Source organism: Eucalyptus grandis, chromosome 1 (genome assembly GCF_016545825.1).
Source record: "Eucalyptus grandis isolate ANBG69807.140 chromosome 1, ASM1654582v1, whole genome shotgun sequence".
Classification (NCBI taxonomy): domain Eukaryota; kingdom Viridiplantae; phylum Streptophyta; class Magnoliopsida; order Myrtales; family Myrtaceae; genus Eucalyptus; species Eucalyptus grandis.
In genome coordinates, this window is record NC_052612.1 from 24,412,223 (window position 1) to 24,422,639 (window position 10,417).

General features: G+C 41.1%; 1 protein-coding gene across 1 annotated transcript; it reads right to left on the reverse strand.

The window, feature by feature from the left end:
- Positions 1 to 5,724: 5,724 nt before the first annotated feature.
- Positions 5,725 to 8,116, reverse strand: LOC104436438 (actin-depolymerizing factor 2). The gene is made up of 3 exons (XM_010049211.3): positions 7,960 to 8,116; positions 6,520 to 6,785; positions 5,725 to 6,281 (listed from the first exon to the last, which is right to left on the reverse strand). Exons 1-3 carry the CDS (start codon positions 7,960 to 7,962, stop codon positions 6,131 to 6,133), a joined length of 420 nt encoding a protein of 139 aa, XP_010047513.2. The 5' UTR covers positions 7,963 to 8,116; the 3' UTR covers positions 5,725 to 6,130.
- Between the last annotated feature and the right edge of the window lie 2,301 nt (positions 8,117 to 10,417).

The following is a 10,417-nucleotide window of genomic DNA, read 5'->3' on the forward strand; positions in this document are numbered from 1 at the left end:
AAATATGGTTGGTTATATCGCTCACAAAAATAAATGAATGAAAAATATTTTCACAATCAACGGAAATAGTTAGGTATAAATAAATGAATGAAAATATCTTCCATTGACTAATTTCTCTAAGCAATAGAACTAATGATTTTTGAAAAATGTTCTCCGAATGTTAAGTATTCCGTGAATTTAGGCACCCTAAAAGAAGCCAATAATGTCTCGTTATTCTTCTTTTTGGTTTTCATTGTGTGCCTCATTTTGAAGTATGGTCATGTATTCAGTTGCTTGACTAAAATTTTGAAGATGTCAATTTCACGTGTGTGGAATATGTGAGTTGCAATTCTCCTATTGTTAACCCATGTTAATCATTTATTTTTTGGTGCTTCTTTATCGTATCAGTTTCGCTTCTGTCATTTAGAGTAATCGCATAGTTATAGCAATGGGTAGAAGCAAGGAAAACGACGAAAGGAACAAGTAATTTAGGCGGTCCTTGCTCGTTGAACATGTGCTATATGAGATTCTTGCTGATGAAGCTCACAAAGGAAGACAAGCATTCAAGTACATTCCCATCCTCTTCACTTGCTCGAGTTGTTGAGGCAATAAATGAGAGGTCTTTTGCTTTGATTGTAAGCCCGATCATGTTGAAAATCGTCTCACAATGCCTTAAAAAAAAGAGAACTGGAAGACTGTTCAAATTATATGTGACGAGTGAATTCAACTGAGGAGATAAGTTGAAGTGTCCATCATGGACAAAGGGAAATTCGATAATGTGACGGTGTTTTTTTTTTATGCCTAAGAACATTCTCGGATAATATGTTGCATAAATTCTGAGTAACAACATCCGGTGATTTTTCATTGATAAATGTTGTAAGTAATTACTATTTATGTGATAAATTAAATCCTTTTTGAACATGTCACTCTTCATGCCGCCACTAGAGACCTTTACCACTTTACCGTTGGAGGTTGTGCAACTTGGATGCCCTCTAGGGGTCTCTCTCAGGTTCCGCTTGGAACCCGGAACCTACTCGGGTACAGGTTCCTCATTTTTGGGAACCCGGAACCTACCCGTGAGAATCAAGAACCCGGAACCTACCCCGTCACAGTTCCGGTGGTTCCAAGTTCCAACAGTTCCAACGGGTTCTTTTTTTTTTTTTCATTTTTAGTTTTAAAAAATGCTTCTATTGGAACTTACCGAATGATTAATTAGCCAAGCTATATTCCCTCTCCCCAACAATGAAGAGCTGCACAATGTCTCAAAGATGTTTAGAAGACAAACCGACCGATGATAATGCAGATCATGATTTCAATGCTAATCAATGAACCTGATGAGCCAAAGAGACAAAGCTTTGGGAGGGAAAATCATGAAGAAACACACTTCCTAAACTCCCTCTTTATGGTAATGAAAAAACGAAAAACATTTGAGAATATAAATCGCTGTACTTGTCTCTTTTTATCATGTCCTCCATTTCCAAGAATAAATGAAAAGTACAATGACAAATACAGCATTTCCGTCCAACTAAAGCATAACATGCAAATAATGAGGTAGTTTTCAGGAGAAGGTACCATTTCTCCTTCCTGAATATTTCTTGGAGCAAAGGGTCCCCATCCATGTATACCAGATTTACCGAAACATATTCGATGCTTTTTCTGTCCTCCGAAACAGTAATTTAATATTAGCCATTATGAAAGACACATCAAGCAAAATGCAATGATAAAAATTGGAGGAGCAAACGTACTTGTTAATGACCATGACATAGTTATAATCAACCTCTTGGCTGTCGAACCTTCTGCATAATCATCCAAGTAAAATCATATTTTTCCAGGACAAGGCAGCATGCACCATATAGTTTTTAGTCAATGGATCATAGTTGTTAAATCTTCTAGGCAATAGACTTAACAAAACAGCTCTGGACATGAGATTGAAGCAGAGAATTAAAACATGTAGACAAGGGGAACCAATCTAACCTATGATCGGCGCAATATATCAACTTCTTTGTTATTTGACTCCCGCTCTTCTCTAGGCAAAGGTAACTGAAAACAAAGATATAGAATCAGTGTAAACTTACATGAGTATCTATCTAACATATCCTTCCTTGAAATCCAACACCAAAGAAAATAGAAAGAAAGCAAGAGCGAGCGTCGAATAGATTAAAAAATCCAGCTCAAGAAATTCTACCAATGTTAGTTCTGATAAAAGTCATGAAAATATTATATATCTATATAAGGACTTACTTCCATGCTGTGTCCCGCTCTTGCAGCACACATAACTTGAAAATAAGTAGGACATCTGCTGCATTGAGTGTGGGAACCATGAGTCTCGCTTACATATTACACAACTCGCACCACAAGCAAAGAAAAGCATTTGAAAAGAAGCACCGAGCATCTAGAAGTTAATGGCAAATAAACTAAGCAAAGTAGACAACAAACAAAATCAACATCAAACTCAAATACTCAACTGAACAGTAAGTCGCTATAAAGCTATTATGAAATCAGGTTCTCCTCTATTGCTAAATGCTTTTATCATTCCCACAATAAGTACAATCCACCACATCAAAGAAACAACAATCTTCAAAACTGTAAATCTAAATAAGTATGGATTACCTTCAAAAAGAAGTTGGAGGAATTCTAAGTACTCCAGTGGCTGGTTCCATTTTCTCATGATTCGTAAAGCCAACTTCGGTGGCAAAACCACGCGCATGTGACATGAACCCGAGCGGCTCGATATCCGTTGGCTTCAAAGCACCCCTTAGAGACCAGCATTTAAGCCAGTCAAAATAATTTCAAGCAAGAAAATACTAACTCACACAACACCAAGACATAGATTTAGAGCAAAAGTCAGACAACTGTGATAATGAATTTCATAAGATACAGCTTCCTCAAAATCAAAAGCGATATATCTAATATTATCACCATGAACGTCAAATAATTTAAAAGTATAAGAAACAACATATGAGGACAAAAGCACCTCCTCCCATGAAAACACCTCAGAACCCTAGCTTGGTGCGGCGCCAGTGCCTCGTGCTTCGCGTTGTACCTGAACGATTTCGGCGACAAAAATTAGGCCACAAAAAAATAAAATAAAATAAGAAGACAGCTTTTTTTGGACAAAACGTGAAGGAATTGGATATGAACCTCGATGGTGTTGTCGGTCCGCATGCGAATCCAGTGAGGGATGGGCCTGTTCGCCTCATCTTCTTCACCAGCTTCTTCTTGATCTGGCGACGGCGAGCACGCGGCGACGGTGGCGCGACGGCGACGAGGGCACGAGTCTCACAGCACCAACGGCGGCATGAACGGCGCACCGAAGACGGCGGCAGCCGCGGCTCAACCCACGGCCAAGGGGGAAGAACCACCGTTGGAGGTGGTGACCTTGGATGCAACAATGGCCCGGACGGCTTAGCAAGCGGCAGCAAGAGGTGGTGATGGTGGCTTAGGGACGGCGGCGGTGCCTCACGGTGGCGCGGACGGCAAGACAGCTCGTCGGGCTCAACGGTGAGACGGCTTGTTGGACGAGCAGTGGGTGGTGGGGGTTCGGTGGCCAAGAGGTGGTGGTGAGTAGGGCGTGGGGCGGCGGTGTGGTGGTGGGTGAAGCAGAACCGGCGAGAGGAAGGAAGAAGAAGAAGAAGAGGTGGGGGTTCGGCCGAGAGAGGGGGAAAGAGAAGAGAGAGAGAGAGGAAAAGAAAAAGTGGGGGCAGGAAGTGACGTGAGGAGGAAAAAGTGGAGAAAAGAGAGAGAGAAAAAGAAAGGGAAAGGGGGAAAGTTGAATAGAAGGGCGGGGCGGGGCGGGGGGGGGAATCGCGTGGAAGGAATTAGGTTTTTTATTTTTTAACTTTGCGGCCGGTTCCGGAACCGGAACCGGAACCGCCGGTTCCTGGAAAAGAGAACCGGGAACCGGAACCGGTCCCCTTAGAACCGGGAACCGAACCGGAACCTCCTCCGGTTCGGTTCCGGTTCCCACCCGGAACCACGCTCACCCCTACACTGATCCGTGATACGAAGAGATGGGAGTTTGAGACTACAAGTCGTACGGCGGCGGTCAAGCTGATTCTATTCTTCATACTAATAGGTTTGGAGATGGTGGCGACCGATACTGTTGGGGGGTCTTATGTTGCTGCCGAGGCAGAGGCCACCGTTGGTCAAGTTTGGTGGTAGCGGCTGTGTCCAAGACCCACCAATAATATCGGTCGCCACCCCTCCAAACCTATTAGTATGGAGAATAGAATCAGGTTTGACTACTACTGGACGGCGATGGTGAGCTGCGGCGAGGTAGAGATGGCACGTCAAGTCCAAGTGGATGCCAGCATTTCTGATGGAATGACTACATTAGACCAATTTTCACAAGTTTGGATAATTGGTTGGACACAAAAAGAATTTAGGCCCCACATCCGGCGATACATAAAAAATTTCAAGAACTTGCAATGCCATGAACCTCGGCTATTCTCCCTTAAATTATATTTTTAAGACTTCAAATCCCCATCAAAGCCTTGGTGTGTTTCCGTTAATATATGTAATTTACTTTTTCTGTCAGTAAACTTTGGTAAACTTCAGTAAACTCTTACCGCGTGCCTTTACTAGTTTATAGTGATTCCATTGTATATTACCTAATTGTATGGCAATATCAAAATTCTCGAGGATGCTATGAAGGCAAACTGTTCTTGTTGTCCATTTCATTTTTTTCGAACCAACGGTAGGCGTGATGAATCAGGACGAGGCTGACATAAACGATACGTCTAAAACACCTTTTCGGATTAAAAGAGAACTCAATCCATCAAATAGCACAAGTAAAGAACTTTAGCGAACATTGTACCGATTGATCGAGAAGTAAAGGCTTGACTCCCACAGCCAAGCTAAACAAATAGCGAATCTCGAAGCTTGCTTTCTAGCGTAGACCCTATCTAATCGATGACTAGTGCGAACAACAATTAAAATAGGGCAATACTTTCCGCAGGAGTTTCACGACAAAATTCCCAGTAACATATATCCACCAGGTATATAGTTCACTGTTTGTGTAGATGGTCCTCGATGGATTCGTAGTTCTACCCATCTAAATTATATCTATCTACAGAGAAAGAAAAGCTAAAACAGAGGTGCATTCGAGTCTTCCGATGTATATCCATAGAATACACTATTCTTTTCTAAAATGAATGATTCAACTTATATACAGTGTTCGCTAAAGAAACAAAGCTCAAGCTCCAGTTAAGGTGCCCTGCGGAAGCTACCCTCACCCATCTTGGGAGCTTCAGCTTTCGGGATTTTTAGATAGATTCACTAACACAAAAACAAATTAAAGCCCACTGCTTTAGCCACAGAAGAAGACCAATAACAGCACATAACTTTCTAGCGGCATGATCTCTCATCTTCTATCCTTATATACAAATTGGTTGCAAAAGTTAAAAGACTAGAACTACGCTTATCCTTTCTAACCAACTTTAATAGTTGAGAATCTATGTCAGGTTGGCAACGACAATGTTCAACAACCCCATGATACATGAAAGGCCTCTCTTCGGCATTGTCTATAAACAAAAGAAGCTTCTATGGGTCAAAGTGTATATTACATGATAAAGAACCAGGATGCGTAGTGGAAACAGTATGGAACTCACGTTCCGGCACGTATTTATTTGCAGCAGCAAAACCATGATAAGTCTGCTGATAAGGCAATTTGGATATTGGAGTGCAAGTCAATAAAAGACTCACAGAGGACAAATTATTCCAGTCTACTACAACCTCCAAGAAAGGTTCACATAGAAAATATTACCTTATCCACTCAAAGATTGTTTAGTACAGAATCATTAAATCGGCAGATAAGTTCAGAAGATGTTCGGGTTTCAGCAAATCCAGAGAGACAAGACTGAGAAAAAGTAAGAAGTTGGTAATCAGCTATCTCCACAAACAGGTACATAGTAGCTCGTAAATGTAAAATGACAAAACTACAAGTACGCACTCACAGTTTGCATTACGAACAATCAAAAACATGCCATACCTGAAACCACAAATATCCAAGATGAATAAGATAATGAATGGTAAGACCAGGAAAGTCTATACCGTGCCTAGCCAAGTTCACCATCCCCAAGCTATAGACATTTCACTCAAAAATAGGGAAACTGAATTGAGGAATCTCCAGTTGCATGGCTGCAATGCAAATTCAGGTAGCACGGCTTCTAATAACATCAAGACCCATCTCAGTTGGATCAGTTGCTTGTAATTCCACCTGAATTCCATCAAGCTCTCTCTTGAATCTATCTTTGGAGCTTGCGTAAATCATCTTGCTTCTGACCCTCGACGTATCAGGAGACCTTTATAGGATGATATTAAAATTAACTTAAAAGACCAGATTAACTTGGAACCCACGTTGTAAATACTAGTTACTGGTACACATTGTATAATGTCAAAGGACGTGGTAAAAGCTTTTGGTTGGATTTCCTAACGCAGTCAAAGGCAGGAACCATTGATGTAAGAGTTATGACAGGCGCGCACGGGCACACACACACACACACACACACATCAAGAGCATATGTCTGTATCAAAGCATACCATGCAATGAAGATTATTCTGCTTTTCTGGCAGTTCTCCTCGGTGACAAAATCAAAGTCATAGACAGCATATCGACACTCGTCAGCAGGAAGACTAGCAGTAAAATCTTCGTAGCTTTGAGTTGGCTCTCCAACCTTCTCCACAACAACTTGCTTTTGCTTCTCCTCTATCTTGAACACTATGAAGCGATAGGTTCTCTTGGCCTTCAATTCCAAGAACCTTAACTTACAGTCATCATGAACAGCCATACCAGATGCAGCGTTGGCCTGTGAAAAAGAACATGCCATAGATATCAGCTACCTCAAGAAATTAAATTACAGGTACGGTTAGTTGAGAGAGAGAAAGACAAATATCAACTCGAAACAACCGTCCCCATAATTACAAAAAAATATGAAAAACTTTGCAATGTGATGTCTAACAAACTATAACAATATTTATAAAAAATCTCAATTTGGTATTCATGAATCTATGACAGATTAAAGGTGCGAAGAAGTCACAGTTTATGTGATGTCTAACAAACTATAACAATATTTATAAAAAATCTCAATTTGGTATTCATGAATCTATGACAGATTAAAGGTGCGAAGAAGTCACAGTTTGCTTCAGTCACTGTTCTAAAGGTAACAGTATTAACAAAAGCTACTTTAGCTACTTTGATATTATGGTTCACTTTCCCTTAACTCCAACAAGTATTTACAAAATCTGATCTCATCCTCTCCCAGCCAGACGGATGAGCAAATCTATCGGACACACGCATTTACCATATCTTGCTAAAATGCAGCTTAGGTTCTTCATCAGGCACAGCTGAACCCACAAGTTATCAGTTATCAGATCTCTTCTCTTTGAAAGACACACAACAAGCTTGAAAAATCCAGATCATGACTGCAAGCAACAGTTGCATATGGCAGCGTGTATTTATGTTTACAGACTGGTAGCACCAACATGCAGATAATCATCCTCCGTCAACAGAACCTATGTTAAGGACATCGAATCGCAAAATTCTCAAAAGCATGGATTAATTTCCAGCGCTCAACCTGTTCAAGAAAGCGAACACAATACGGAGATGCCAGCCAGTGGCATCATCCTACATCAATCAAATGGAAAATACACAGCCCAAACAAATTGAACCAGATCTTCACGTCAAGAGAACACGACCCGCAGCGAATCCGATCGAAGCAGACAGTGCTTCAGCCATATGGAGCTCAACAGGTAAACATCGGGGGCAGATCAAGCGCCGACATCAGCAGTAAAGAGAACACTCTCAGAAGCTACAATCGAACTAAGAGGCACACCAAACAAAACGAAGAGAACTGTTCCATGGGATCGTCTTCCATGATGGCTCAGTTGACGAACTAGATCGCGAAAACGGAGCTATCGAAACCCTAACGGATCAAGACTCGGAGAACAAGAACAGGAGACAGCGACGCAACGAGAACTCACCATCTCTGAAATCCTCGTGAGGCAATCAGCGAGCGACGGTCGATCGGGAAAATGGAGAATTTGAAGAAGTGGCGAAGGAGGGTTTCTCTCTCTAGAAAGCCTGCAACAGCTGGAGCGCGGTGAGAGAGAGAGATGGGAAGGAGTTGTAAAGTCTCTTTTTATACGGTGGGTTTCTGTGGGGGAGAGAGCGATGGACCTCGCGATGATGTGCGCGCGAGGGGAGCGTGTCCAACGAGCTCATCCAACTAGAGCGCGCCACGCGGCAAGTATGATACGAGGAGATACGTAGCGAACTGCGGCTTGACTGGGCTCACTGGAGTCGGCTTAGTTCGACCGGCTCGTCCGGGCTATCGACCTCTTGCTCAACTTAGGTCTTGAACGGCTCCCTGCTTATCTTTTTTCGGTCGTCTTCCTGCTCTGCGAGGGGGCTTTGAGCTCCAAAATATTTTGGCCAATTATATACAGTTTGGCTAAATTTTCGAAGAGTTTTGAAAATGCAATTTAGCTCAAAATAGGATCGGAGATACTTTGATTGTTTTGGATTACCATAATGCAACTGTATTTATTCTTTTAACTTTGTCCTCACCATACTTTTTGTTGGTAAGGAGTCCTCACCATACTTTCATACTTTATAAAATGTCCTTATTCACTTGATGTCGCTAACGAGAGTTCAAGTCTCCTACAAGGCCAAACGTGACTATCAATAAGCCAAATTTGACACCAAAAGCATCCCTGAGCTTAGGCAACTGTCACTTGGGTTGTGTTAACCCAAGCGAGGTTACCATTGCCAAATTTGGCCTTGTCAAAGGCTTGCTAGTCATACGTCGGCCGTTGAATCTTCATCTATTTTGATTTTTTTATTTAACAAAAAGCAAAACTGTTTTACAAAATGTGATTTTTCCAAATATCATTAAATCAAAAATTGTTTTCTTATGCACTTTTAAATTACAAATTATCAAACACTACTTACATTCCGAAAGATCCCTTAACCTTAAAGGCTTTTCATTTTCTCAAAAACTTTCCCTAAAAGCCAAACTAAACGCGCTCAAAATTTGAATAGTGAGTGTGTGATGGTCCTCCTAGAGACTAGAGAGATGCTACGAGTTATGTTTGGTGTTGATGAGTTTGTAAATCCAAAGTGTGTGTGATGCCTTTGTTTTGATCGGCCCTAGACCCTTATCACTTTAGGCCGAGACAAATTGTATTCAGTGGCAAAAGTATTTACCGACTCGAAGCCTTTTGTATTTATCAAGAGATTTCATCTGCATGAAGTTCTTGTGGCTTAAAATACCATGATATTGCAACATTATGAGATTGCTGTTGAGCTTCACCGCTTAACGCTCCGTCTTCAATCCATCATGTTTTCATTATGTCATTTATCTAGTTTCAATCGACCGACTTTTAGTCACGCACAAATTGAATGGCTCACAAGCCCTAGGTTCATTAGCTATCGATTTTCTTTTTGTAGAAAAACTACATTTTGTCCCCTAAATTGTTTAGAAGATGTCATAAAATTACTCGTCGGCTATCTCCTTTGCGTTCTCTTCTATTTTTCTCTTCAATTACATGCCCCTTTTTTTCACCAAGAATTTTATTACGTTTAGGGAGATTTTTTTCTCTCAAAATTTTACGCTAACGATAATTTTCTTATCAAAAGAGCTCTAAGCAGTAAGCACGGCTTGGCTAGGCCGTAGCCATGTGGTTTGTGACTATATTTATAGGAACTAATATTTATGCTTGGTACGACATGATGGCCGTTGGCACACAAATGGCGGAGTTTAACGGCGTCAACTTCGGAATTTTTGCCCCCCGTCGCCTCAAATCTATTTAATTTTCTTGGCTTGCGAGAGTGCGATGTCACTGTCGCATGACGCTTTTTCGAAGGGGGGTGTGGGTCCCTTCCAGATTCTTTCTGTTTATTCACCTCGGCGTCCATCTGACGCTACTTTCGCAGATTTTTCTTTTTTCCTTTTCTTATATTAGAAGATTTCTTTTGGTGCGTATTATATATAAAACCTACTTTATTGGGAAAGCAAAGCTAATTCGCTTGCGTTATCATGATCATCCGGACTTCGATTGTCGATGCCGCCGTTCGTGTGTTGGCACTAAAAATTTGATTTATTGGACCCAGAATAAAAGGGGAGCCCGTTAGGCCACATAAGTGATAAGGCTACCGATTATTAGAAATACTGAAGGTTCGGAATTAATAACCGCTCGGAAGCAAGAAAATAAGAATGGAGACAGTTCCAAAAATCAGTACCAACAATGCTAAGGATGATGCAAAGCGATTAGCACTTGATTTTTAATCGTGGCTAGTCTGAAATTGAAGTCGGTAACTATTGTTAACACTTGATTTTTAATTGGCGTGCCATTAAAAATAAAAAATTGATATTAGAGTCTCCGATCACAATGGAAAATGTTGTTTTTCTTTTCTTTCTATTGTTTTGTCGTAATTTCC

Excerpts from the sequence above, each read along its gene's own strand:
- LOC104436438 (XM_010049211.3), bottom strand. Across the intron at positions 6,282-6,519 it reads AGAATAATCTTCATTGCATG|GTCTCCTGATACGTCGAGGG; the intron begins GTATGCTTTGAT and ends CATCCTATAAAG.